This window comes from Chiloscyllium punctatum, chromosome 10 (genome assembly GCF_047496795.1).
Source record: "Chiloscyllium punctatum isolate Juve2018m chromosome 10, sChiPun1.3, whole genome shotgun sequence".
In the NCBI taxonomy this organism is placed as follows: Eukaryota; Metazoa; Chordata; class Chondrichthyes; order Orectolobiformes; family Hemiscylliidae; genus Chiloscyllium; species Chiloscyllium punctatum.
This window is the reverse complement of record NC_092748.1, coordinates 121,201,786-121,229,118: the sequence shown is the minus strand read 5'-3', so window position 1 is coordinate 121,229,118 and position 27,333 is coordinate 121,201,786. Positions and strand designations below refer to the sequence as shown.

Below are 27,333 nucleotides of genomic sequence, written 5' to 3'. Positions count from 1 at the left end.
CCGAATGGTGTACCCTTCTCCTAATGTTACGAAGTGTTTCTGGATAGATTCATTATGAGTACCTGACTGGTTTTGTCTTAGTCACTTGTAGGATGCCAACCTTTACTGCCTGGCCCTAACTTGCTTGAAGCAAAATGCAGACAGAATTGAATAGTTCTGTGAAAGGGCTGGCATGGGAATGATGGGCTGAATGGTGATTTTGGAGCTGCATCATTCAGTGATACCATCTGAAAAGGGAAAGGTTGGCTGGTGGCAGTTTTGGGGCCATCACATTATCAGAAACCAAGTGAGTCAATTTGAAACCTCAGATCTCAGAAATCACTGGCTCACCACAAAACTTTCTTGAACCAAGTTTCGGTATGAAAAGATTTACCATGACATTGCCAGAGTTGGAGGTTCTGAGCTACAGGGAGAGGCTGAACAGGCTGGGGCTGTTTTCCCTGGAGCGTCGGAGGCTGAGGGGTGACCTTATAGAGATTTACAAAATCATGAGGGGTATGGATAGGATAAATAGACAAAGTCTTTTCCCTGGGGTCAGGGAGTCCAGAACTAGAGGGCATAGGTTTAGGGTGAGAGGGGAAAGATATAAAAGGGATCTAAGGGGCAACAATTTCACTCAGAGGGTGGTACGTGAGCTGCCAGAGGAAGTGGTGGAGGTTGGTATATTTACAGCATTTAAAAGGCATCTGGATGGGGACATGAATAGGAAGGGTTTCGAGGGATATGGGCCAGGCGCTGGCAGGTGGGAGTTGATCGGAATGGGATGTCGGTCTACATGGACCGGTTGGACCAAAGGATCTTTTTCTGTGCTCCATGATCCTATGACTGTATGACCAATCTGAAACTCAAATTTGATTGAAATGAGCAGCCCTCACTCTGGATCAGCAGATGACCAGGCTGATTACTGACAGCCTCAGGGTTGGAACACAGCGTGCCCAGTCAAAGTGCTGAGGCTGGGTTTGGACAGGAACAGCCTGACTGCAAAGCTGAAGCAGAGCAGGTACCGACCTGTTTAAAGGGAGTCTGCTCTTTCTCTCACACTTTCATTATCTCAGGAAATGCCAGAGTTGTTTGAGTACAGCCAATGGAGCATACCGCGAAGCTGTGTTTCTGCACTGACACAACAGCCACTTCCCAAACACAGTCATTCATCAAATCAACAGAATATGTGAGCATCGTTAAGGTCAGTTCAACACAAATATTAGGCCTGGTCACAGGATACAACTGATTCTGATCATTGCATTCCACCTGAATGAACAGACACATCCTGGGTTTAATCTGTCACGTGAAAGCAGAATCACAAAATCATATAGTACAGCAGAAGCCACCCTTCAGATGATCAAGTCTGTACACCCAAAAATATACTATCACCTACACATGTCCCACTTTCCCACACCGGTCCGATAGCCAAAAACAATGTCATGTTTTAACCCATCCGAGTACTTTTTAAAGGACATAAGGTCACCAGGAGTGCAGATCTCATCAATATTCCCTCAGCACTGACCCTCTGACAGTGCAGCACTCCCTCAGTACTGACCCTCTGACAGTGCGGCACTCCCTCAGCACTGTCCCTCTGACAGTGCGGCACTCCCTCGGTACTGACCCTCTGACAGTGCAGCACTCCCTCAGTATTGACCCTCTGACAGTGCGGCACTCCCTCAGTACTGACCCTCTGACAGTGCGGCACTCCCTCAGCACTGACCCTCTGACAGTGCGGCACTCCCTCAGTACTGATCCTCCGACAGTGTGACACTCCCTCAGTACTGACCCTCTGACAGTGCAGCACTCCCTCAGTATTGACCCTCTGACAGTGCAGCACTCCCTCAGTATTGACCCTCTGACAGTGCGGCACTCCCTCAGTATTGACCCTCTGACAGTGCGGCACTCCCTCAGCACTGACCCTCTGACAGTGCGGCACTCCCTCAGCACTGACCCTCTGACAGTGCGGCACTCCCTCAGTACTGATCCTCCGACAGTGTGGCACTCCCTCAGCACTGACCCTCTGACAGTGCGGCACTCCCTCAGCACTGACCCTCTGACAGTGCAGCTCTCCCTCAGCACTGACCCTACAACAGTGCAGCACTCCCTCAATACTGACCCTCCAAAACTGTAGCCCTCCCTCAGCACCGACCCTCCGATATTTTACTGATAAAGCCTGGTTCCCTCTTTGTGATTGGATTTGGGAATGAGAGTTACCGATCCTGCATGAGGAATAGCTATCTTCTCGTCCAGGTAGGTTTGGTCCGTGTGGCGTTGATGACCATTGTTGCTGCTCACAATTTCCTCCTGGTCACTCACTGGCCCTGCGAGAAAAATGATCATTTTATCCCCTGGGGAGCACGGGGTGTAGGGGGAGTATTTAGACAGGGTGTGTGTAAATGATAAGGTTGTGTCTGTGTGTTGTTTAATGATCTCTATCCTGTGCTCTCCCTTGCTTCCTCCAAGAGACCTCTAATCTGGTTCTCTCAGCTGCACATGTATTTAATAATGGTTTCTCCACAGTGCTGTGGGATGATTCAAACATTCACAACTCTCAGAGTCAACATACTTATTACCTCAAACTGAAATGATCAGCCTCTTATCCTGAGACTGTCCCATCTTTAAAATTCTAACCTCAAGTATTCAAGCTCAGTGTCATTGAGCGATAGAAATCTACAGCACAGAAAGTGCCCCCTCAGTCCGCCACGTCTGTGCCAGTGAGAAACAGCCACCTCACGATTCCCTAATCTCCTGTTCCAGCGTTTGGCTATAACCTTGGCATTTCAAGGGTACAGCGAAATCCCCCTTCAGTGTGGTGAGGCTCCCTGCCTCCCCCACCCTCACAGGCAGTCAGTTCCAGATTCCCCACCCCCCTCTGGGGGAAAAGGTATTTCCTCACATCCCACTAACCCTCCTGCCCCTTCCCTTATACCCTGGGCATTGATCCTTCCACCAAGGGGAAAAGTTCCCTCCTGCCAACTGTGTCTATGCCCCCCACCATTTTATCCATCTCAGTCATGATCCCCGCTATCCCTCCCCACCCCCCCCCCCCACCCCCCCGCCCCACCTTAGTCTCAGAAAAACAACTCCAGTCTGTCCAATCTCTCTCTATACCTGAAGCTCTCCAGCCCAGGCAATATCCTGGTAAATCTCCCTCTGTCCCCTCTCCTGTGCGACCACATCCCTCCTACAATGTGGGTTCCTGAACCCCACACAATACTCGGGCTGTGCCCTGACCAACATTGTATCCAGATCCAGCATCACCTCCTGCTCTTACACTCTATGTCTTGGTTAATAAAGGCAAGTCCTCGCTTTCACCAAGTATCCCATGTGCCTTCTAAACAACTTTATCCCCTTGTCCTGATACCTTAACAGACGGTGTACACACACACACCAAGCTCCCTCTGAGCCGCGGTGGTTCTCAGCATCTTATCATCCATCCTGTATTCCCTTTCCTTGCTTGTCCACTCCAGGGACATCACCTCACACTTATCCAAATTGAATCCCATTATCGACTGACCATCTATATCTGTGTGGGCGGCACGGTGGCACAGTGGTTAGCACTGCTGCCTCACAGCACCAGAGACCTGGGTTCAATTCCCACCTCAGGCGACTCTCTGTGTGGAGTTTGCACATTCTCCCCGTGTCTGCGTGGGTTTGCTCTGATTTCCTCCCACAATCCAAAACTGTGCAGGTTAGGTGAATTGGCCATGCTAAACTGCCCATAGTGTTAGGTGAAGGGGTAAATGTGGGTTGCGGTCAGTGTGGACTTGTTGGGCTGAAGGGCCTGTTTCCACACTGTAAGTAATCTAATCTAATCCTCCCGTAATCTGAAGCCATCCACCAATTTTCATATCATTTGCAAACTTTTACTGCTCAGTCCTCCTATGTTCATGTCGAACTGATTTATATTATCCACAACAGGAAAGGCCCCAACTCTGAACCCTGTGGGACCCCACTGGATACAGATTTCCAGTCACACGAACACCTCAACCATGCAGCTCTATTTCCTGCCACTCACCCAATTCTGGATCCAATTTGCCAAATTTCCTTGGATCTATGGGCTATTACCTTCGCTATCGGTATCCCAAACTGGGGGTTAACAGAAGCCTTGCTGAAGGTAAAGGCAATGACAGGAAAACATAGAATAATACAGCGCAGTACAGGCCCTTTGGCCCTTGACATTGCACCAACCTGTGGGACCAATCTGAAGCCCATCTAACCCTCGCTATTCCATTCTTATCCATGTGTTTATCCTATGACCATTTAAATGCCCTTAACGTTAGTGAGTCTACTACTGTTGCAGGCAGGGTGTTCCGCGCCCCTACTACTCTCTGAGTAAAGAAACATACCTCTGACATCTGTCCTTTATCTATCACCCCTCAATTTAAAATGTCCCCTCATGCTAGCCATCACTGTCCAAGGAGAAAGGCTGTCAATGTCCACCCTATCTAACCCTCTGATTATCTTATATGTCTCTATTAAGTCACCTCTCAACCTTCTTCTCTCCAACGAAAACAGCCTCAAGTCCCTCAGCCTTTCCTCGTAAGACCTTCCCTCCAGACCAGGCAACATCCCAGTAAATCTCCTCTGAACCCTTTCCAAAGCTTCCACATCCTTCCTATAATGCAGTGACCAGAACCGTACACAATACTCCAAGTGCGGCCGCACCAGAGTTTTGTACAGCTGTAGCATGACCTCATGGCTCTGAAACTCAATCCCTCTCCCAATAAAAGCTAACGCACCGTGTACCTTCTTAACAACCCTGTCAACCTGGGTGGCAAATTTCAGGGATCTATGTACCTAGACACAGAGATCTCTCTGCTCATCTACACTACCAAGAATCTTACTATTAGCCCAGTACTCTGCATTCCTGTTACTCCTTCCAAAGTGAATCACCTCACACTTGTCCGCATTACACTCCATTAGCCATCTCTCAGCCCAGCTCTGCAGCTTATCTGTGTCCCTCTGTAACCTACAACATCCTTCAGCACTATCCACAACTCCACTGACCTTAGTGTCATCTGCATATTTAATAACCCACCCTTCTACACCCACATCCAGGTCATTTATAAAAATGACAAACAGCAATGGCCCCAAAACAGATCCTTGCAGTACCCCACTAGTAACTGAACTCCAGGATGAACATTTCCCATCAACCACCACCCTCTCTCTTCTTTCAGCTAGCCAATCTCTGATCCAAACCGCTAAATCCCTCTCAATCCCATGCCTCTGTATTTTGTGCAACAGCCAACCATGAGGAACCTTATCAAACACCTTACTGAAATCCATATACACCACATCAACCACTTTCCCCTCATCCACCTGTTTGGTCACCATCTCAAATAACTCAATAAGGTTTGTGAGGCATGACCTACCCTTCACAAACTGTGTTGACTTTCCCTAATCAAACATTTCCTCTCTAGATGAGTATAAATCCTATCACTTGTAACCTTTTCCAACACTTTACGCACAAACAAAGGAAGGCTCACTGGTCTATAATTACCAGGGTGGTCCCGACTCCCCTTCTTGAACAAGGGGACAACATTTGCTATCCCCCAGTCTTCTGGCACTATTCCTGTAGACAATGACAATATAAAGATCAAAGCCAAAGGCTCAACAATCTCCTCCCTGGCTTCCCAGGGAATCTGAGGGAAAGTCCCATCTGGCCCTGGGGATTTATCTATTTTCACACTTTCCAGAATTGTTAACACCTCCTCCTTGTGAACTCGAGGACACCTCTTCCTACTGCCCCCTGGACCATGACCCCACCCCCCATCACCAAACCATCATCTCCCAGACCATACACAACCTCATCACCTCAGGAGATCTCCCACCCACAGCTTCCAACCTCATAGTCCGGGAACCCCTGCACTACCCGATTCTACCTCCTTCCCAAGATCCACAAGCCTGACCACCCTGGCCGACCCATTGTCTCAGCATGCTCCTGCCCCACTGAACTCATCTCTACCTACCTTGACACTGTCCTATCCCCCCTAGTCCAGGAACTCCCCACATACATTCGAGACACCACCCACGCCCTCCACCTCCTCCAAGACTTCCGTTTCCCCGGCCCCCAACGCCTCATCTTCACCATGGATATCCAATCCCTCTACACCTCCATCCGCCATGACCAGGGCCTCCAAGCCCTCCGTTTTTTCCTCTCCAGACGTCCCCAACAGTACCCCTCCACTGACACTCTCATTCGTTTGGCCGAACTGGTCCTCACCCTTAACAATTTCTCCTTTGAATCCTCCCACTTCCTCCAGACCAAAGGGGTAGCCATGGGCACACGTATGGGCCCCAGCTATGCCTGTCTCTTTGTTGGCTATGTAGAACAGTTGATCTTCCATAATTACACCGGCACCACTCCCCACCTCTTCCTCCGCTACATTGATGACTGCATTGGCGCCACCTCGTGCTCCTGCGAGGAGGTTGAGCAATTCATCAACTTCACCAACACATTCCACCCTGACCTTAAATTTACCTGGACCATCTCTGACACCTCCCTCCCCTTCCTGGACCTCTCCATCTCCATTAATGACGACCGACTTGACACTGACATTTTTTACAAACCCACCAACTCCCACAGCTACCTGGATTACACCTCTTCCCACCATACCTCTTGCAAAAATGCCATCCCATATTCCCAATTCCTCTGCCTCCACCGGATCAGCTCCCAGGAGGACCAGTTCCACCACAGAACACACCAGATGGCCTCCTTCTTTAGAGACCTCAATTTCCCTTCCCACGTGGTTAAAGATGCCCTCCAACGCATCTCGTCTACATCCCGCACCTCCGCCTTCAGACCCCACCCCTCCAACCGTAACAAGGACAGAACGCCCCTGGTGCTCACCTTCCACCCTACCAACCTTCGCATAAACCAAATCATCCGCTGACATTTCCGCCACCTCCAAAAAGACCCCACCACCAGGGATATATTTCCCTCCCCACCCCTTTCCGCCTTCCACAAAGACCATTCCCTCCGTGACTACTTGGTCAGGTCCACACTCCCCCTACAACCCACCCTCCCATCCTGGCACTTTCCCCTGCCACCGCAGGAACTGTAAAACCTGTGCCCACACCTCCTCCCTCACCTCTATCCAAGGCCCTAAAGGAGCCTTCCACATCCATCAAAGTTTTACCTGCACATCCACTAATATCATTTATTGTATCCGTTGCTCCCAATGTGGTCTCCTCTACATTGGGGAGACTGGGCGCCTCCTAGCAGAGCGCTTTAGGGAACATCCCCGGGACACCCGCACCAATCAACCACACCGCCCCGTGGCCCAACATTTCAACTCCCCCTCCCACTCTGCCGAGGACATGGAGGTCCTGGGCCTCCTTCACCGCCGCTCCCTCACCACCAGACGCCTGGAGGAAGAACGCCTCATCTTCTGCCTCGGAACACTTCAACCCCAGGGCATCAATGTGGACTTCAACAGTTTCCTCATTTCCCCTTCCCCCACCTCACCCTAGTTATAAACTTCCAGCTCAGTAACTGTCCCCATGACTTGTCCGGACTTGTCCTACCTGCCTATCTCCTTTTCCACCTATACACTCCACCCTCTCCTCCGTGACCTATCACCTTCATCCCCCCCCCCCCCCCACTCACCCATTGTACTCTATGCTACTTTCTCCCCACCCCCACCCTCCTCTAGCTTATCTCTCCACGCTTCAGGCTCACTGCCTTTATTCCTGATGAAGGGCTTTTGCCTGAAATGTCGATTTTCCTGCTCCTTGGATGCTGCCTGACCTGCTGTGCTCTTTCAGCCCCACTAATCCTGAATCTGGTTTCCAGCATCTGCAGTCATTGTTTTTACCTACCACAATCCTATATAGTCTCGTAGCCTGTATCTCAGTAATCTCCTCGACAACATTGTCTTTTTCCAGTGTGAATACCGACGAAAAATATTCATTTAGTGTTTCCCCTATCTCCTCCGACTCCACACACAACTTCCCACGACTGTCTTTGATTGGCCCTAACCTTACTCTCTTCATTCTTTAATTCCTGATCTGCCTATAGAAGGCTTTAGGGATTTTCCTTGATCCTATCCACCAACAACTTCTCATGTCCCCTCCTGGCTCTTCTTAGCTCTCTCTTTAGGTCCTTCCTGGCTTACGTGTAACTCTCAAGTGCCCTAACTGAGCCTTCACATTTCATCCTAACATAAACCGCCTTCTTCCTCTTGACAAGAGATTTAAATTCCTCAGTAAACCACGGCTCCCGCACTTGACCACTTCCTCCCTGCCTGACAGGTACATACTTATCAAGGACACACAGTAGCTGTTCCTTGAATAAGCTCCACATTTCAATTGTGCCCATCTCCTGCAGTTTCCTTCCCCATTCTATACATCCTAAATCTTGTCTAATCGCATCATAATTGCCTTTATCCCAGCAGTAACTCTTGCCCCACGGTATATACCTATCCCTTTCCCTCACTAAAGTAAACATAACCGAATTGTGGTCACTATCACCATAGTGCTCACCTCCCTCCAAATCTAACACCTGGCCTGGTTCATTACCCAATATCAAATCCAAAGTGGCCTCTCTTCTTGTTGGCCTGTCTACATACTGTGACAGGAAACCCTCCTGCACACATTGGACGAAAACTGACCCAGCTAAAGTACTCGAACTATAGTGTTCCCAGTCAATATTGGGGAAGTTAAAGTCTCCCATAACAACTACCCTGTCACTCTCACTCCTATCTAGAATCATCTTTGCTAGTGTTTCCTCAACTGACCAGGTGTGTTGGTGAAAAGCATTGCCCTCACCTACAAACCTGGTCAGCTCTTCGAAAAGTTGAATCCAGTTGGTCAGCCGTGACCTCCCCTTTACAAAACCAGGCTGACCGTTCATGATTAATCCCCTTCTCTCCAAATGTTGACTAATTCTGTCTCCCAGAATTCCTTCCACTAGCTTCCCCACCTTTCAAGTATCAATTCTTTGAGCCACTTTGGAATAATAAACATCTCAACAAAACCACCTCTCATTCTTCTAAGCTCCAGAGAATATCGCCCATTTTCCTCAGTCTCAGATCAAGGATACCCCCTTCAGCGCAAGGAGTAATCTGATGAATCTTCAATGCAAACGCATCCCTCCTTGAATGTGCAGAATAAAACTACACATCATATTCCAGATCCCTCAACATTCCCAGCAGAATCCCTTTCTTGCTGTTCCTGACTTCCTGACATTGAAAGTCAAGTAGTGTTGGTTATTCCCAATATTAACAGCAACTCCTCACTCGAGGCACTCATCATCACCATAAGACCCTGTTTTCAGAGACACATTAACAACATAGAACCCCTACAGTGTTGAAACAGGCCTTTGGCCCATTGAGTTCACATCAACCCACGAAAAACCATCCCACACCCCAACACTATTCCCGTAACCCTGCATTTCCCAGGGCTAACCCATGTACATATTAGCATGGCCAGCCTCCCTAACCTGCACATCTTTGAACAGTGGGAGAACAGTGGAGCACACAAAAGCAATCCATGCCAACACATGGAGAGCATGCAAACTCCACACTGAACAAACTGGGAACTTTACGGCAAGGAACAGCTTGTCGAGTGATACCGAGGTTGCAAAGTCAGTCAGACTCACGTGCACTGCCCTCCATGATGCAGGCTGGGCTCACACTGGACTCTCAGCACAACTCCCTGTAACTCCTTGTTCCAGGACTCGGAGCTCCTGTAAAACAGCAGAGCAGTGAACTGCAGAACAATGCAGACCATTTCAGTTCAGTTTCAATGAGCACGTATGAGCATGAAACACAGCACCCTTCTCTGGATTACCAACATAACAAGCTGTGCTTCGAGAAGCCGATCACTGATTGTAACAAACCCACTGGGCAAAAGCAGCTGATGCCAAATGTGTTTATGTCATATTCAAACATGACAAGGGAAGCTGTTACTTCATGACCCAGGACTCTTCTTTATCCAGGATGGTCTTATCGCTGTTAACAACAAACTGGGACAACTGAGAGAGTGCAGCATTGTTACAGGGTCAGTGCTGATGGAGCACCACGTTGTTGGAGGGTCAGTGCTGAGGGAGTGCCCCACTGTCGGAGGGTCAGTACTGAGGGAGTGCTGCACTGTCAGAGGGTCAGTACTGAGGGAGTGCCGCACTGTCAGAGGGTCAGTACTGAGGACATGCCGCACTGTCAGAGGGTCAGTACTGAGGGAGTGCTGCATTGTCAGAGGGTCAGTACTGAGGGAGTGTCGCACTGTCAGAGGGTCAGTACTGAGCGAGTGCCGCACTGTCAAATTGGGGTGGAGAAGTTGCATTACTGATAATGGAATATCTCACAGCTGCACTGAGGGAGGACTTGTGCATTGAGGCAGCCAAGTTAAAGCTCAGGAATAGGAAAGGTGAAATCACAATGCTGGGAGTATACTACAGGCCTCCCGACAGCCAGTGGGAGATAGAGGAGAGAATATATGGATGGATTGTGGAAAGATGTAAAAACAACAGGTTGTGATGGGTGATTTTAACTTCCCCTACATTGACTGGAACTCACTTTGTGCGATGGGCTTAGATGGGGAAGAATTTGTAAGGACCATTCAGGAGGGTTTCTTGACACAGTTTGTAAACAGTCCAACCAGAGAAGTGGTTATACTAGACCTGGCTTTGGGAAATGAGCCCGGCCAGGTGAGTGAAGTTTCAGTGGGGGCGCATTATGCAGTAATGACTGTAATACCGAGTTTTTAAATTCACATAGATAGGAATAACAGCAGTTGTTGGGTGAAGGTGTTAAATTGAGGAAAGGCAAACTGTTAACAACTTAGACAGAAACTGGAGAATTTTGATTGAAGGGAAATCCACATCAAACATGTGGGAGTATTCCAAACGGCAGATGGTAAGAGTTCAGGAGCAGCATGTCCTTGTGAGAATGAAGGGTAGATATGGAAGGTACATGAACCTTGGATGACCCAGGGATGTTAAGATCTTGGTCAAAAAGGAAAAGGAAACATACATTAGGTCTAGGAGGATGGGGACTAATGAAGCCCTTGAGGTGTATAAGGAAAGTAGGAAAAAAACTTAAACAAGTATTAGAAGGGTTAAAAGGGGTCATGAAAAGCCATTAGCAATCAGAATTAAGGAGAAACCCAAGGTATATATTATATATCCCTGGGTAGCCAGGAAAGGGTTGGCTCATTCAAGGACACAGGAGGGAATCTATGTGTGCAGCCAGGAGAGGTAGGTGAGGTCCTAAACTAATACTTTGTGTTGGTATTCACCAAAGTGATGGTATTGGTGGAGGATGATCTCAGGAAAGGGTGTGTCAAATTTCTAAGCCAAGTTGCTATTAAAAAGGAGAGGTGTTGTGCATCTTAAAAAGTATTAAGATAGTTAAGTCCCTGGGTCCTGATGGGATCTATCCCAGAATATTGAGGGAGGCAACAGAACAAATTGCTGGAGCATTGACAAACATCTTTGTATCCTCTTTGGCCACAGACAAGGTCCCAGAAGACTGGAGAATAGCTAATGTTGTGGATTTGTTTAAGAAGGGTATACGGGACAATCCTGGAAAGTACAGACCCGTGAGCCTGATGTTAGTGGGAGGGAAATTATTGGAAAAGGTTCTCAGAGACAAGATCTATGCACATTAAGAAGCAAATGGACTGATTGGCGATAGACAGCATGGGTTTGTGTGGGGAAGGTCGTGCTTCACTAACTTGATCGAGATTTTGTGGAGGTGAAAAAGGTGATTGATGAGGGAAAAGCAGCTGATGTTGTCATCATAGACCTCAGTAAAGCCTTTGACAAGGTCCATCATGGCAGACTGGTACAAAAGGTGAAGTCACATGGTATCAGGGTGAGCTGGTAAGATGGAGACAGAACTGGTTTAGTCACAGGAGACAGGGTAAGGGGGGGGGAGGCTTTTCAGAATGGAGGGTTGTGACTGGTGATGTTCCACAGGGATCAGTGCAGGGTCCTCTGCTGTTTATGATCTACATAAATGATAAGGAGGAACATGTGGCTGGTCTTAGTAGGTTTAAGGATAATACAAAGATTGGTGGAGTTGTGGATAGTGAGGAGGATTGTCAGAGGATACAGCAGGATATAGATCAATTGGAGGCATGGGCAGAAAAATGGCAGATGGAGTTTAATCCAGACAAATGTGGGGTGATGCATTTTGGAAGGTCAAGTGCAGGTGAAAGTGAGACAGTACATGGCAGAACCCTTAGGGGTATTGATATGCAGAGGGATCTGGGTGTGCAGGTCCATAGATCACTGAAGGGGGCAGCGCAGGTAGATATGGGAGTGAAAAAGGCCTATTCCATGCTTGCCTTCATTGGAAGGGACATTGAGTATAAGGATAGACAAGTTATGTTGCAGCTTTATAGAACTTTACTTAGGCCACACTTGGAATATTGTGTACTGCTCTGGTCACCACACTGTCAGAAGGGTGTGGATGCTTTGGAGAACGTGCAGAAAAGGTTTACCAGGATGTTGCCTGGTCTGGGGGAGTTTTGCCAGGAAAAAGGTTGGATAGACGGGGTTTGTTTTCACTGGAATACAGGAGGTTGAGGGGTGACCTGATAGAAGTTTGTAAGATTATGAATGACGTGGATAGAGTGGAAACATAGAACATAGAAAAGTACAGCACCGAACAGGCCTTTTGGCCCACGATGTTGTGCCAAGACTTAATCCTAATATAAAATATAGTAACTTAACCTGCGCCCCCCTCAACTCACTGCTCTCCATGTGCATGTCCAGCAGTCGCTTAAATGTCCCCAATGACTCTGCTTTCACCACCACCGCTGGCAACGCATTCCATACATTCACAACTCTCTGCATAAAAACCTATCTCTGACATCTCCTTTATACCTTCCTCCTAATATCTTCAGACTATGACTTCTCATACCAGTCAGTCCTGCCCTGGGGAAAAGTCTCTGGCTATTGACTCTATCTATTCCTCTCATTATTTTGTACACCTCGATCAGGTCTCCTCTCTTCCTCCTTCTCTCCAGAGAGAAAAGTCAGAGCTTATTCAATCTTTCTTCATAAGGCAAGCCCTCCAGTCCAGGCAATGTCCTGGTAAACCTTCTTTGCACCCTCTCCAAAGCCTCCGTATCTTTCCGATAGTAGGACGACCAGAACTGGACACAATATTCCAAGTGTGGTCTCACCAGGGACTTGTAGAGCTGTAGCAAAACCTCGCGGCTCTTAAACTCGATCCCCCTGTTAATGAAAGCCAAAACACTAAATGCTTTCCTAATAACTGGGGTGGCAACTTTGAGGGATCTATGTACTTGCACACCCAGATCCCTCTGTTCCTTCACACTGCTAAGAATCCTGTCTTTAATTCTATATTCAGCATTTGAGTTTGACCTTCCTGAATGCATCACTTCACATTTATCCAGGTTGAACTCCATCTGCCATTTCTCAGCCCAGCTCTGTATCCTGTCTATGTCACGCTGCAGCCTGCAATAACCCTCTATACTATCGATGACACCTCCAACCTTTGTGTCATCTGCAAATTTACTAACCCACCCCTCAACCTCCTCATCCAAGTCATTTATAAAAACTACAAAGAGCAGAGGCCCAAGAACAGAGCCCTGTGGGAACCCACTCAACACTGACCTCCAGGTCCCTTAGCACTGACCCTCTGACAGTGCAGCACTCCCTCAGCAATGACCCTCTGACAGTGTGGCACTCCCTCAGCACTGACCCTCCGACAGTGTGGCACCCCCTCAGCACTAACCCTCTGACAGTGCGGCACTCCCTCAGCACTGACCCTCCGACAGTGCAGCACTCCCTCAGTACTGACCCTCTGACAGTGCGGCACTCCTTCAGCACTGACCCTCTGACAGTGCGACACTCCCTCAGCACTGACCCTCTGACAGTGCAGCACTCCCTCAGTACTGACCCTCTGACAGTGTGGCACTCCCTCAGTACTGACCCTCTGACAGTGCAACACTCCCTCAGCACTGTGCCTCTGACATTGCGGCACTCCCTCAGTACTGACCCTCTAACAGTGCGGCACTCCCTCGGTACTGACCCTCTGACAGTGCGGCACTCCCTCAGTACTGACCCTCTGACAGTGCGGCACTCCCTCAGCACAGCCCCTCTGACATTGCGGCACTCCCTTAGTACTGACCCTCTGACAGTGCGGCACTCCTTCAGCACTGACCCTCTGACAGTGCGGCACTCCCTTAGTACTGACCCTCTGACAGTGCGGCACTCCCTCAGCACAGCCCCTCTGACAGTGTGGCACTCCCTCAGCACTGACCCTCTGACAGTGCGGCACTCCCTCAGCACTGACCTTCTGACAGTGCGGCACTCCCTCAGCACTGACCCTCTGACAGTGCAGCACTCCCTCAGCACTGACCCTCTGACAGTGCGGCACTCCCTCAGTACTGACCCTCTGACAGTGCAGCACTCCCACAGTACTGACCCTCTGACAGTGCAGCACTCCCTCAGTACTGACCCTCTGACAGTGCAGCACTCCGTCAGCACTGACCCTCTGACAGTGCAGCACTCCCTCAGTACTGACCCTCTGACAGTGCAGCACTCCCTCAGCACTGACCCTCTGACAGTGCAGCACTCCCTCAGCACTGACCCTCTGACAGTGCAGCACTCCCTCAGCACTGACCCTCTGACAGTGCAGCACTCCCTCAGCACTGACCCTCTGACAGTGTGGCATTCCCTCAGTGCTGAACCTGTAGCAATGCTGCACTCTCTCAGTGTACCGTTTTGCCATTTATAGGGATTAGAACATGTTGGATAAGGAAGTGTCCTGAGTCATGAGGTAACCGCTTCACTTCTCATGTTTGAATGTGACATTAACACATTTGGCATCAGCTGTTTTTCGGCCGTAGTTTTTTATTGCAATCAGTGGCATGCAGGAATCACAAGATTTCTTCCTGAAAGAGAAGCAGATGTGAGAAGATCCTCAGGCAGCACCTTCCAAACCCACAACCACTTCCATCTAGAAGGACAAGGGCAGCAGATCCATGGGAACACCACCCCCTGCAAGTTCCCTCCGAGCCCCTCACCATCCTGACTTGGAAATATATCACCGTTCCTTCAGTGTCACTGGGTCAGAATCCTGGAATTCCCTCCCTAAGGGCATTGTGGGTCTACCCACAGCACATGGACCTTCACAAGGAACAACGAAGAATGGTCTATCCATACCTGCCCAACCAGTGACACCCAAATCCAACAAATCAATTAAACTAACAAGACCAGCTCGTTCTTGCTTCATTCCCAAATATGAGATTCACCTACAGCCTCCTAAAGGGCCATCAGTGAAGCAGATGGGATTTTCTTACAATTGATAACGGTCTCATGGTCATCAGTAAATTCTTAAATCCAGACATTCTTTCTCATTCCGGTCAAACTCCACCACCATGCAAGACAACAATAACAACATGAGACTGTCTCCTATTGGAGGGTCAGTACAAAGGTAGCAGGAATCGGTCAGAGGGTCACTACTAAGGGAGTGCCACCCTGTCAGAGGGTCACCGCTGAGGGAGTGCCGCACTGTCGGAGGGTCAGTGCTGAGGGAGTGCCGCACTGTCAGAGGGTCACCGCTGAGGGAGTGCCACATGGTCAGAGGGTCAGTGCTGAGGGAGTGCCACATGGTCAGAGAGTCAGTGCTGAGGGAGTGCCACACTGTCAGAGGGTCAGTGCTGAGGGAGTGCCACCCTGTCAGAGGGTCACCGCTGAGGGAGTGCCGCACTGTTAGAGGGTCAGTACTGAGGGAGTGTCGCACTGTCAGAGGATCACCGCTGAGGGAGTGCCACATGGTCAGAGGGTCAGTGCTGAGGGAGTGCCCCACTGTCGGAGGGTCAGTGCTGAGGGAGTGAAGCACTATCAGAGGGTCAGTACTGAGGGAATGTCTCACTGTCGGAGGGGCAATACTGACGGAGTGCCGCACTGTCAGAGGGTCAGTACTGAGGGAATGTCTCACTGTTGGAGGGTCAGTACTGAGGGAGTGTCTCACTGTTGGAGAGTCAGTACTGAGGGAGTGCCGCTCTGTCAGAGGGACAGTATTGAGAGAGTGCCGCACTGTCACAGGGTCAGGACAGCCCCTAGGATTTGAAGCTGTCTGGTGCACTGATTAAATCACCAATTCATGTTTGACAATTGAAAGTTCTGTTTATCTCCATCAAGTGATTGCTCTGGAACAAATTGTCATTCTGAATATTTGTCCTTTACTGACAGAACCTGCCCATTACTCTCTCAATGTGTGAAGTGAATCTCCCTCCTTGGCTCCACCCTCTGTCACAGGACCTGATGACACATTTCTCGATCTCCCTGACAGTCGGTAAGGATTTATGTAATTCTCTGAAAAAACTGACCTTTGCATTTCAACCATTTCGCTGACTTGTGACTTTCTCCCTGACAATTTGAAATGAACCACTGACGCAATGACAGTGGGACACAATAAAATCTCGAATCTCTGTATCACCACAAATTCCAAATAATCAGCATAACAGCCCAGTCAGAGCTGGCAGAGGGTCAGCACACTGCGAAACACTCGGGAGGGAGTTACCTCAGCATTGACTCCGGACTGACCCTCTGACAGTGCGGCATTCCCTCAGTACTGACCCTCTGACAGTGCGGCACTCCCTCAGTACTGACCCTCTGACACTGCGGCACTCCCTCAGTACTGACCCTCTGACACTGCGGCACTCCCTCAGTACTGACCCTCTGACAGTGCAGCACTCCCTCAGTACTGACCCTCTGACAGTGCGGCACTCCCTCAGCACTGACCCCCTGACAGTGCGGCACTCCCTCAGTTCTGACCCTCTGACAGTGCCGCACTCCCTCAGTATTGACCCTTCGACAGTGCAGCACTCCCTCAGTATTGACCCTTCGACAGTGCAGCACTCCCTCAGTATTGACCCTTCGACAGTGCAGCACTCCCTCAGCACTGACCCTCCGACATTGCGGCACTCCCTCAGCACTGACCCTCTGACAGTGCGGCACTTCCTCAGTACTGACCCTCTGACAGTGTGGCACTCCCTCAGTACTGACCCTCTGACAGTGAGGCCCTCCCTCAGCACTGACCCTCTGACAGTGTGGCACTCCCTCAGTACTGACGATCTGACAGTGCAGCACTCCCTCAGTACTGACCCTCTGACTGTGCAGCACTCCTTCAGTACTGACCCTTCGACAGTGCAGCACTCCTTTAGTACTGACCCTTCGACAGTGCAGCACTCCCTCAGTACTGACCCTCCGACAGTGTTGAGACAGTGATCAGGATGTTCCTGTTGGCCTCTTGCTTCTCTCTGAGTTTTGCTGTCATGTTCCCCTCCTCCATGCAGCCGTACGCAGTGCAGAGCCTTACCTGCTGAAGGAATCCAGTCAAATTGTGAGGGTCTAAGAGTGATCGTGAGCTGAGTGTCAGCTGGGTGTTTCTGGTCTGGGAGTGAAGCAGGGATGCTGGTCAGGTTCCAGTTTCAGTGAGACAGAAGTTGAATTTCAATCTCATTGGATCGTGAAATGGAACTGAAAGTGATTTGATTGCAATGTTCAAAGTGACAGTTTCTGTCACCAATAGCATATATTAACCTCTTTCACAAATATAACATTCTGTTGTGGCTCAGTTCACGAATTCCATCTGTCACATTCAGTCATCGTTTGGCCAAAGGAACTGAGTGCACTGTCGTTAAATTTGAGGGATAGGTAACGTTGAGGAAATGGGGAGGCTGCAGAAGGAGTTGGATACACTGGGAGAGTGAGCAAAGAAGTGGCAGGTGGAATACAATGTTGGAAAATATGAGATTACACACTTGGATACGAAGATCAGAGGCACAGACTATTTTCTAGGAAAGTCTTCAGAAATCTGAAGCACAGAGACACGCAGGGTCCTAGCTCAGGATTCTCTTAAAGTTAACATGTAGGTTTTGTTGGAGGTTAGGAAGGCAAGTGCAATGTTAGAATTCATTTCAATAGGGTTGGAATACAAGAGCAGGGAAATAATACTAAGGCTGTAGAAAGCTCTGGTCATACCACATTTGGAACATTGTGAGTATTTCTGGGCCCCGTATCTCAGGAAGGATGTGCTGGCGATGGAGAGGGTCCAGAGGGGGTTTACAAGAATGGTCTCAGGGATGAAGGGCTTGTCATACGAGGAGTGGTTGAGGACTCTGGGTCTGTACTCAAAGGGATTTGGAGAATGAGTGGGATCGGATTGAAACGTACAGAATACTGAGAGACCTGGACAGAGTGGGTGTGGAGGCATTGTTTCCAGCAGATGGAGAGACTAGGACCCAAGAATGAAGGGTGACCTTTTAGAACCGAGATGAGGAGAAATCTCTTCAGCCGGAGGCTGGGGGAATCTGTGGAACTCATTACTGCAAAGGGCTGTGGAGGCCAAGTCATTGAGTGTATTTAAGACAGAGATAAGAACATCAGAACCAGGATCAGGAGTTGGCCGCCTGACCCCTCGAGCCTGCTCCCCCATTCAATAAGATCATGGCTGATCTTTTGATGGACACAGCTCCACTTACCCACCCTCTCGCCATAACCCTTAATTCCTTTATTGTTCAAAAAATTATCTTTGCCTTAAAAAGATTCAGTGAGGTATCCTCAGCTGCTTCATTGGGCAGGGAATCCCACAGATTCACAACTCTCTGGGTGAAGAGGTTCCTCCTCAGCTCAGTCCGAAACCTGCTCCCCGTTATTTTGAGGCTATGCCCCTAGTTCTAGTTTCCCCTCTCAGTGGAAACAGCCTCCCTGCTTCTGACTTATCCATTCCCTTCATAATTGTATTTATTTCTATAAGATTCCCCATCATTCTTCAAAATTCCAATGAGTATTGTCCCAATCTAATCAATCTCTTGTCATAGTCCAACCCCCTCAACTCCGGAACCAACCCAGTGACCCTCCTCTGCACCCCCTCCAGTGCCAGTCCATCCTTTCTCAAGTAAGGAGACCAAAACTACACACAGTACTCCAGGGGTGGCCTCACCAGCACCATGTACAGCTGCAATATAACCTCCCTGCTTTAAAACTCAATCCTTTTAGTAATAAAGGACAAAATTCCATTTGCCTTCCTCATTACCTGTTGCATCTGCAAACCAACATTTTGTGATTCATGCACAAGGGCAGCCTGGTCCCTCTGCACAGCAGCAACTTTTCACCATTTAAATGATGGTCCTTTTAGTTGTTATTTTGACCAAAATGGGAGACTTCATCTTTATTAACATTGTGCTCCAGCTGCCAGGCCCTTGCCTGCCCCCAGTGTTTTATCTTCACTCTGGGCGTGCAGTCCTTATACATGTCCAAACCTAACAAGGATGGCCTCCAGGCCCACAGTTTCTTCCTCTCCAACAGATCCATCCAGTCCCCCTCCACCATTACCCTCCTCTGTCTCACTGAACTGGTCCTCACTGTCAATGACTTTTCCTTCAACTCCTCCCATTTCTCAAATCCAGGGGGTGGCCATGGGCCCCTGGATGGGCCCCAGCTACACCTGCCTCTTTGTTGGCCACATTCGACCAGTCCCTCTTCAGTACTTACCCAGACACTGTGCCCCAACTCTCCCACTGTTCCATTGATGACTGCATCAGTGCAGCGTCCTGCACCCAGGCTGAACTGGAGCAGTTCATCGACTTTGCCCACAGCTTCCACCCTCAAATTCACTTGGTCCATCTCGGTCACCTCCCTCCCCTTTCCTAACCTCTCCATTCCATCTCCGGCAATAGTCTCTAGACAAATGTTTACTATAAACCCACAGACTCCCACAAGCAGCTGAACAACACCTCCCCCAACCCACTATCCTGCAAGAACTCCATCCTGTTTTCCCAATTGCTCCGCCTCCACTGCACTAGTTCCGACCAGGAGACATTTCACTCTGGAATATCCCAGATATCCACCTATTTCAAACAACGTGCTATGCCCTCCTCTGTCACCCAGACAACCCTCCACTGCACTACCTCCATTCCCCGTTCCACTGCTCGAAACCCCCTCGAAACAATAAATACAGAGACCCCTTGTCCTCACCTACCACCCCAGCGGTCTCCACATCCAACACATCATCCTTAAGCACTCCAACTAGAGCACCCCCCCCCACCAAGGACATCTTCCCCTCCCCACCCCTCTCTGCCTTCTGAAAGGACTCATCCTTCACCACTCCTTGATTCATGTCTCTCCACACGAACCCCCCCCCAAACCCCCTGGTACCTTCCCCTGCAATAGGAAAAGATGTAAAACCTGCCAGTACCCCACCAACCCCACCCCCCCTCACCTCCACCCAGAGCCCCAAACACTCCTTCCAGGTGAGACAGAGGTTCACCTGCCTCTCCTCCAACCTAGTTTACTGCATCAGGTGCTCCCAATGTGGACTTCTCTACATCAGGGAGACCGAACGTTAACTTAGGGAATGGTTCACCGAGCATCGCAGCCGGGCCCATAGAGGCTGATTGGACCTCCCAGCCATCACCCATTTTAATTCCCCTTCCCACTCCCTCTTCGACACGACCTTCCTTGGCCTCCTCCATTGTCACAAGGAACCAAACCACAAATTGGAGGAACAACACCTCATCTTCCACCTGGGTAGCCTACAGCCCAGATGACTCAATATTGAGTTCTCCAATTTCAAATAATTTCCCTTCCCTTCCCCTGACTCTCTTCCCAGCCCCTCCCCCTCCCTTCCACTGCTCCCTGCCACCACCTGGATTCATTCCTCCCATTGACCAAACAGATTGTACCCTCTGCCTGTCTTCACCTCTCCCCACTTCACCACCCTGCCCCAGCTACCCCCCTTATCTGTAGCTCCCCCCACACCCACCCCAGCCCTGAAGAAGGGTTGCACCCAAAAAGTTGACTTCGCCACCTCCTGATGCTGCCTGCCTTGCTGTGTTCCCCCAGCCTCCTGACTGTCCCTCCTGATGCTGCCTGCCTTGCTATGTTCCTCCAGCCTCCTGCCTGTCCCTCCTGATGCTGCCTGCCTTGCTGTGTTCCCCCAGCCTCCTGCCTGTCCCTCCTGATGCTGCCTGCCTTGCTGTGTTCCTCCAGCCTCCTGCCTGTCCCTCCTGATGCTGCCTGCCTTGCTGTGTTCCCCCAGCCTCCTGCCTGTCCCTCCTGATGCTGCCTGCCTTGCTGTGTTCCCCCAGCCTCCTGCCTGTCCCTCCTGATGCTGCCTGCCTTGCTGTGTTCCCCCAGCCTCCTGCCTGTCCCTCCTGATGCTGCCTGCCTTGCTGTGTTCCCCCAGCCTCCTGCCTGTCCCTCCTGATGCTGCCTGCCTTGCTGTGTTCCCCCAGCCTCCTGCCTGTCCCTCCTGATGCTACCTGCCTTGCTGTGTTCCCCCAGACTCCTGCCTGTCCCTCCTGATGCTGCCTGCCTTGCTGTGTTCCCCCAGCCTCCTGCCTGTCCCTCCTGATGCTACCTGCCTTGCTGTGTTCCCCCAGACTCCTGCCTGTCCCTCCTGATGCTGCCTGCCTTGCTGTGTTCCCCCAGCCTCCTGCCTGTCCCTCCTGATGCTACCTGCCTTGCTGTGTTCCCCCAGACTCCTGCCTGTCCCTCCTGATGCTACCTGCCTTGCTGTGTTCCCCCAGACTCCTGCTTGTCTACCCTGTATATTCCTGTATATGCAGTTTTTTTTGTCATTCACTTAACCCTATCTACATCGCTCTGCAGGCATTCCTGTGTTCTCTGCACACTTTGCTCCAATTTCCCTCTGACTATTGGGGGGTCTATAATACAATCCCAATAAGGTGATCATCCCTTTCTTATTTCTCAGTTCCACCCAAATAACTTCCCTGGATGTATTTCTGGGAATATCTTCCCTTAGCACAGCTGTAATGCTATCCCTTATCAAAAATGCCACTCCCCCTCCTCTCTTGCCTCCCTTTCTATCCTTCCTGTAGCATTTGTATCCTGGAACATTAAGCTGCCAGTCCTGCCCATCCCTGAGCCATGTTTCCGTAATTGCTATGATATCCCAGTCCCATGTTCCTAACCATGCCCAGAGTTCATCTGCCTTCCCTGTTCGGCCCCTTGCATTGAAATAAATGCAGTTTAATTTATTAGTCCTACCTTGTCCCTGCCTGACCTGACTGTTTGACTCACTTCTGTTCTCAACTGTACCCGTCCCAGATTGTTCTCTTTCCTCACGATCTCCCTGGGCCCCACCCCCGCCTCCCCACCCCCCCTCCCCCTACCCCTCCCCCCCCTCCCCCCCCCTCCCCCCCCTCCCCCCCCCCTCCCCACCCCCCCTCCCCCTACCCCTACCCCCCCCTCCCCCCCCCTCCCCCCCCCCCACCTTACTAGTTTAAATCCTCCCAAGCAGTTCTAGCAAATTTCCCTGCCAGGACGTACATGTATTTGGAAAGACAGGGACTGATTCGGGATGGTCAATATGGCTTTGTGCGTGGGAAATCATGTCTCACAAACTTGATTGAGTTTTTTGAAGAAGTAACAAAGAGGATTGATGAGGGCAGAGCAGTATATGTGATCTATATGGACTTCAGTAAGGTGTTCGACAAGGTTCCCCATGGGAGACTGATTAGCAAGGTTAGATCTCATGGAATACAGGGAGAACTAGCCATTTGGATACAGAACTGGCTCAAAGGTAGAAGACAGAGGGTGGTGGTGGAGGGTTGTTTTTCAGACTGGAGGCCTATGACCAGTGGAGTGCCACAAGGATCGGTGCTGGGCCCTCTACTTTTTGTCATTTATATAAATGATTTGGATGCGAGCAGAAGAGGTACAGTTAGTAAATTTGTAGATGACACCAAAATTGGAGGTGTAGTGGACCTCAGATTGCAACATGGGCGGCACGGTGGCACAGTGTGTTAGCAATGCTGCCTCACAGCGCTAGGGACCCAGGTTCAATTCCCGCCTCAGGCGACTGACCGTGTGGAGTTTGCACATTCTCCCCGTGTCTGCGTGGGGTTCCTCCGGGTGCTCCGGTTTCCTCCCACATTCTAAAGATGTGCAGGTCAGGTGAATTGGCCATGGGAAATTGCCCATAGGGTGAGGGGAAGGGGTAAATGTCGGGGAATGGGTCTGGGTGGGTGGCGGGTCGCTGTGGACTTGTTGGGCCGAAGGGCCTGTTTCCACACTGTAAGTAATCTAATCTAATCTGGACCAGATGGGCCAATGGACTGAGAAGTGGCAGATGGGGTTTAATTCAGATAAATGCGAGGTGCTGCATTTTGGGAAAGCAAATCTTAGCAGGACTTATACACTTAATGGTAAGGTCCTAGGGAGTGTTGCTGAACAAAGAGACCTTGGAGTGCAGGTTCATAGCTCCTTGAAAGTGGAGTCACAGGTAGATAGGATAGTGAAGGCAGCGTTTGGTATGCTTTCCTTTATTGGTCAGAGTTTTGAGTACAGGAGTTGGGAGGTCATGTTGCGGCTGTACAGGACATTGGTTAGGCCACTGTTGGAATATTGCGTGCAATTCTGGTCTCCTTCCTATCAGAATGATGTTGTGAGTATTGAAAGGGTTCAGAAAAGATTTACAAGGATGTTGCCAGGGTTGGAGGATCTGAGCTACAGGGAGAGGCTGAACAGGCTGGGGCTGTTTTCCCTGGAGCATCGGAGGCTGAGGGGTGACCTTATAGAGGTTTACAAAATTATGAGGGGCATGGATAGGATAAATAGACAAAGTCTTTTCCCTGGGGGCGGGGAGTCCAGAACTAGAGGGCATAGGTTTAGGGTGAGAGGGGAAAGATATAAAAGAGACTGAAGGGGCAAGTTTTTCACACAGAGGGTGGTATGTGTATGGAATGAGCTGCCAGAGGATGTGGTGGAGGCTGGTACAATTACAACATTTAAGAGGCATTTGGATGGGTATAAGAATAGGAAGGGTTTGGAGGGATATGGGCTGGGTGCTGGCAGGTGGGACTAGATTGGGTTGGGATATCTGGTCGGCATGGACGGGTTGGACCGAAGGGCCTGTTTCCATGCTGCACATCTCTATGACTCTATGCTGGAAGCTTTGCTGATGGGAGCGGTTTTCGTCAAATGAACATTGACTCAGCTGAGAGCTCATTAATGACCTCTTTGAAGATGCTGCGATGATATCAGTGAGGACCAGGAGACCTGTCAGTTCCCAGCTCCATCACTGCTCAGTTTTACATTTTTGTGATTGTGTGTTCACTAAGTTCCTGTCTGTTCCACCTGGATTTGTTCTTCCAGTTCAGCAGTAATGATCTACACACGTACCATGTTCCTGTTTGATACTAAACCACTTACATTTATGTGTTTCTTTGTGACTTCCTATTTCTGTGGACAGATACCTTTTCCTTTAGAATTCACAAGGTAATATACTGACCCTGTGTCAATCTTAGCCAGAAACAAATTGTCATCAGTTTTTTGAAGTTTAGTTTGAATGTTCACTGAAGTAAAGATGGTTAATGTGGAATTTTGCAAATATTTCAGTGAGTGTGATGACACCAATGAGACATGTATTTATCCATCCTTGGCTCATTGTCAGATTCTGGTTTGTGAACACTTCATGTCTGTGTCTCAGGCAGGTTACCAGAGGGTCTTTATTGGAGTTTGAAGCTGCCCTGGTGTGTGCTCTGTTTGAGTCTCTGTATTACTCTTTACTGTCCCATCAGCCTTTGCTCCTCTGCACTGACTCCTTTCCATTTCACCCACCAACATTTCCACCAGCTCCAGTAGGATTCCACCTCCGTCTCTCCCTCCCCTTCACTCTCAGCATTCCACAGGACACCCCGACCCACTCCCCTATTTCTCTTCATGCTTCCTCATCTCTACCCCATTCACTTTTCCATGTAATTGCAAAGGTGAAACAACCATCCATTCGCCTCCTCCCTCCTCACAATCCGAAGCCCAAAACCCACCTTCTCGGTAATGGTGTCTTTCACTTGTGTTTCACTCAGTCTGGTCTCCTGTATTCACTGCTCACAATGTATTCTCCTGTACACGGGGGAGATTAAACACAGACTGGGTGACTGCTTTGTGGAATATCTCCACTTTGTGTATCAAAATACCTCCTGGTTTCAATAAACTCCCCTCGCTCTTGTGTAGATATTTAAGTTTGTGATTGAGGTGACATGGTGGCTCAGGGGTTAGCACTGCTGCCTCACAGGGTCAGGGACCAGGGTTCGATTCCAACCTCGGGTGACTGTCTGTGTGGAGTTTACACATTCTCCCCGTGTCTGGGTGGGTTTCCTACTACAATCCAAAGATGTCCAGGTTAGGTGAATTAGCGTTCAGGGATGCATAGCTTAGTCAGGGGCAAATGTAGAATAGTAGGGGAATAGGTCTGGGTGAGTTATTCATCAGAGGGTCGGTATGGACTTGTTGGGCTGAATGGCCTGTTTCAACACTGTAGGGATTGTAATCAATGCTTGCTGCAAGGGTCAGATGAGGAGCAATGCCCTATTGTTTACTGAGGAACTTTACAGTCTCAGGGTCTCATCTTCAGAGCGTGAACATAATGTTTCCCTCCAAAACCCCTCCCCGTGTCCAGACATGGATTTACTCCCAGCAGAGATTCTCTATTTTCTTCTACTCAGATCTTCAATTAACACTTATTTTACATCTTTATCACTTCTTTTCTGACATTGGTACACTCTATGTCTTTTGCTTGTGGCACCCTCACCACCTGTTCCACTCCCTCCTCCTCCCCCACAGAAAACTAGATCTTCCTGCTCCCTTCAGTTCCAACAGATAACCACAGGACTCGAAATTCTCTCTGTGAAAATGCTGCCAGATCTGCTGAATTTCTCCAACAATTTCTGCTTTTGTTTCCAATTTTCAGCATCCACAGTATTTTGCTTTCAATAGAGAGAAGCTGATAGTCAAGTTCAGACCCGGGACCTTGGGTTCATGGCACATTAAAGGTGACCTCACTGCACTGCACTACACGCACACGCACACACACACACGGACGCACACACACGGACGCGCTCACACACACACACACGCACACGCACGCACACGCACACACGAACACACACACACGCACACACACACACGGACGCACACACACGGACGCACATACACGGACGCGCTCACACACACACACACGCACACGCACGCACACGCACACACGAACACATACACGCACGCACACATACACGCCTACACACACGCGCACACACACACACACACACACACGCAGGCACACACACACACGCGCACACACACACGCACACGCACGCACACGCACACACACACGCACACACACACGCACAAACATGCACGCACGCACACACACGCACGCACACACATGGATGCACACACATGTACACACACATACACACACGCACACACACATGCACATGCACACACGCACACGCACGCACACACACACATACACGCACGGACACACACACACGCACACACACACGCACACGCACACGCACGCACACGCACACATGAACACACACACACGCACGCACACATGTACGCACACACACACATGCCTACACACACGTGCACACACACACGCACACGCACGCACACATACGCACACACACACACACACGCACAAACACGCATGCACGCACACACACGCACACACGGATGCGCACACATGCACACACACACATACGTGCACACACGCACGCACACACAGGCACAAGCACACATGAACACACACACACGCATACACACACACATGCACGCACAAACACAAACACACATGCACACACACACACGCATACACACGCACATACACGCATACACACACGCGCACACGCACGCACGCACACACACGCACGCACAAACACGCACGCACGCACACACACGCACGCACACACACACACAGATGCACACACATGCACACACACGCACACGCACGCACACATACGCACACACACACGCGCACAAACACGCACGCACGCACACATGTACGCACACACACGCAGGCACACACACATGCCTACACACACGTGCACATACACACGCACACACACGCACATGCACGCACACATACGCACACACACACACGCACAAACACGCACGCACGCACACACATGGATGCACACACATGCACACACACACACACATACACACACACGCACACGCACACACACATACACGCACGGACACACACACGCACACACACATGCACGCACACGCACGCACGCACACACACATGCCTACACACGCACGCGCACACGCACGCACACACACGTGCACACACATACGTGCACACACACACGCGCACACAGGCACAAGCACACATGCACACACACACACGCATACACACACACATGCACGCACAAACACAAACACACATGCACACACACACGCATACACACGCACATACACGCATACACACACGCGCACACGCACGCACGCACACACACGCACGCACAAACACGCACGCACGCACACACACGCACGCACGCACACACACAGATGCACACACACGAACACGCACGCACACACACACACACACG

The 27,333-nt window shown here is 50.0% G+C and overlaps 1 protein-coding gene across 7 annotated transcripts in view; it reads right to left on the bottom strand.

Annotated features, from left to right (window-relative positions):
• Positions 1 to 27,333, bottom strand: part of LOC140482508 (natural resistance-associated macrophage protein 2-like) — a 169,253-nt gene that overhangs the window by 100,168 nt on the left and 41,752 nt on the right. For 5 of the 7 annotated variants that reach the window (XM_072580052.1, XM_072580058.1, XM_072580059.1 and 2 more), the window contains 3 exons: positions 24,763 to 24,838; positions 9,587 to 9,673; positions 2,197 to 2,303 (listed from right to left, as the gene is read on the bottom strand). In XM_072580052.1, coding sequence (XP_072436153.1) covers positions 2,197 to 2,303; positions 9,587 to 9,602 — 123 coding nt within the window. In that variant the 5' untranslated portion in view covers positions 9,603 to 9,673; positions 24,763 to 24,838. Of the gene's footprint in view, positions 1 to 2,196; positions 2,304 to 9,586; positions 9,674 to 17,288; positions 17,343 to 24,762; positions 24,839 to 27,333 lie in introns of those variants that run through there. The other 2 variants (XM_072580057.1, XM_072580053.1) reach the window with 2 other exon arrangements.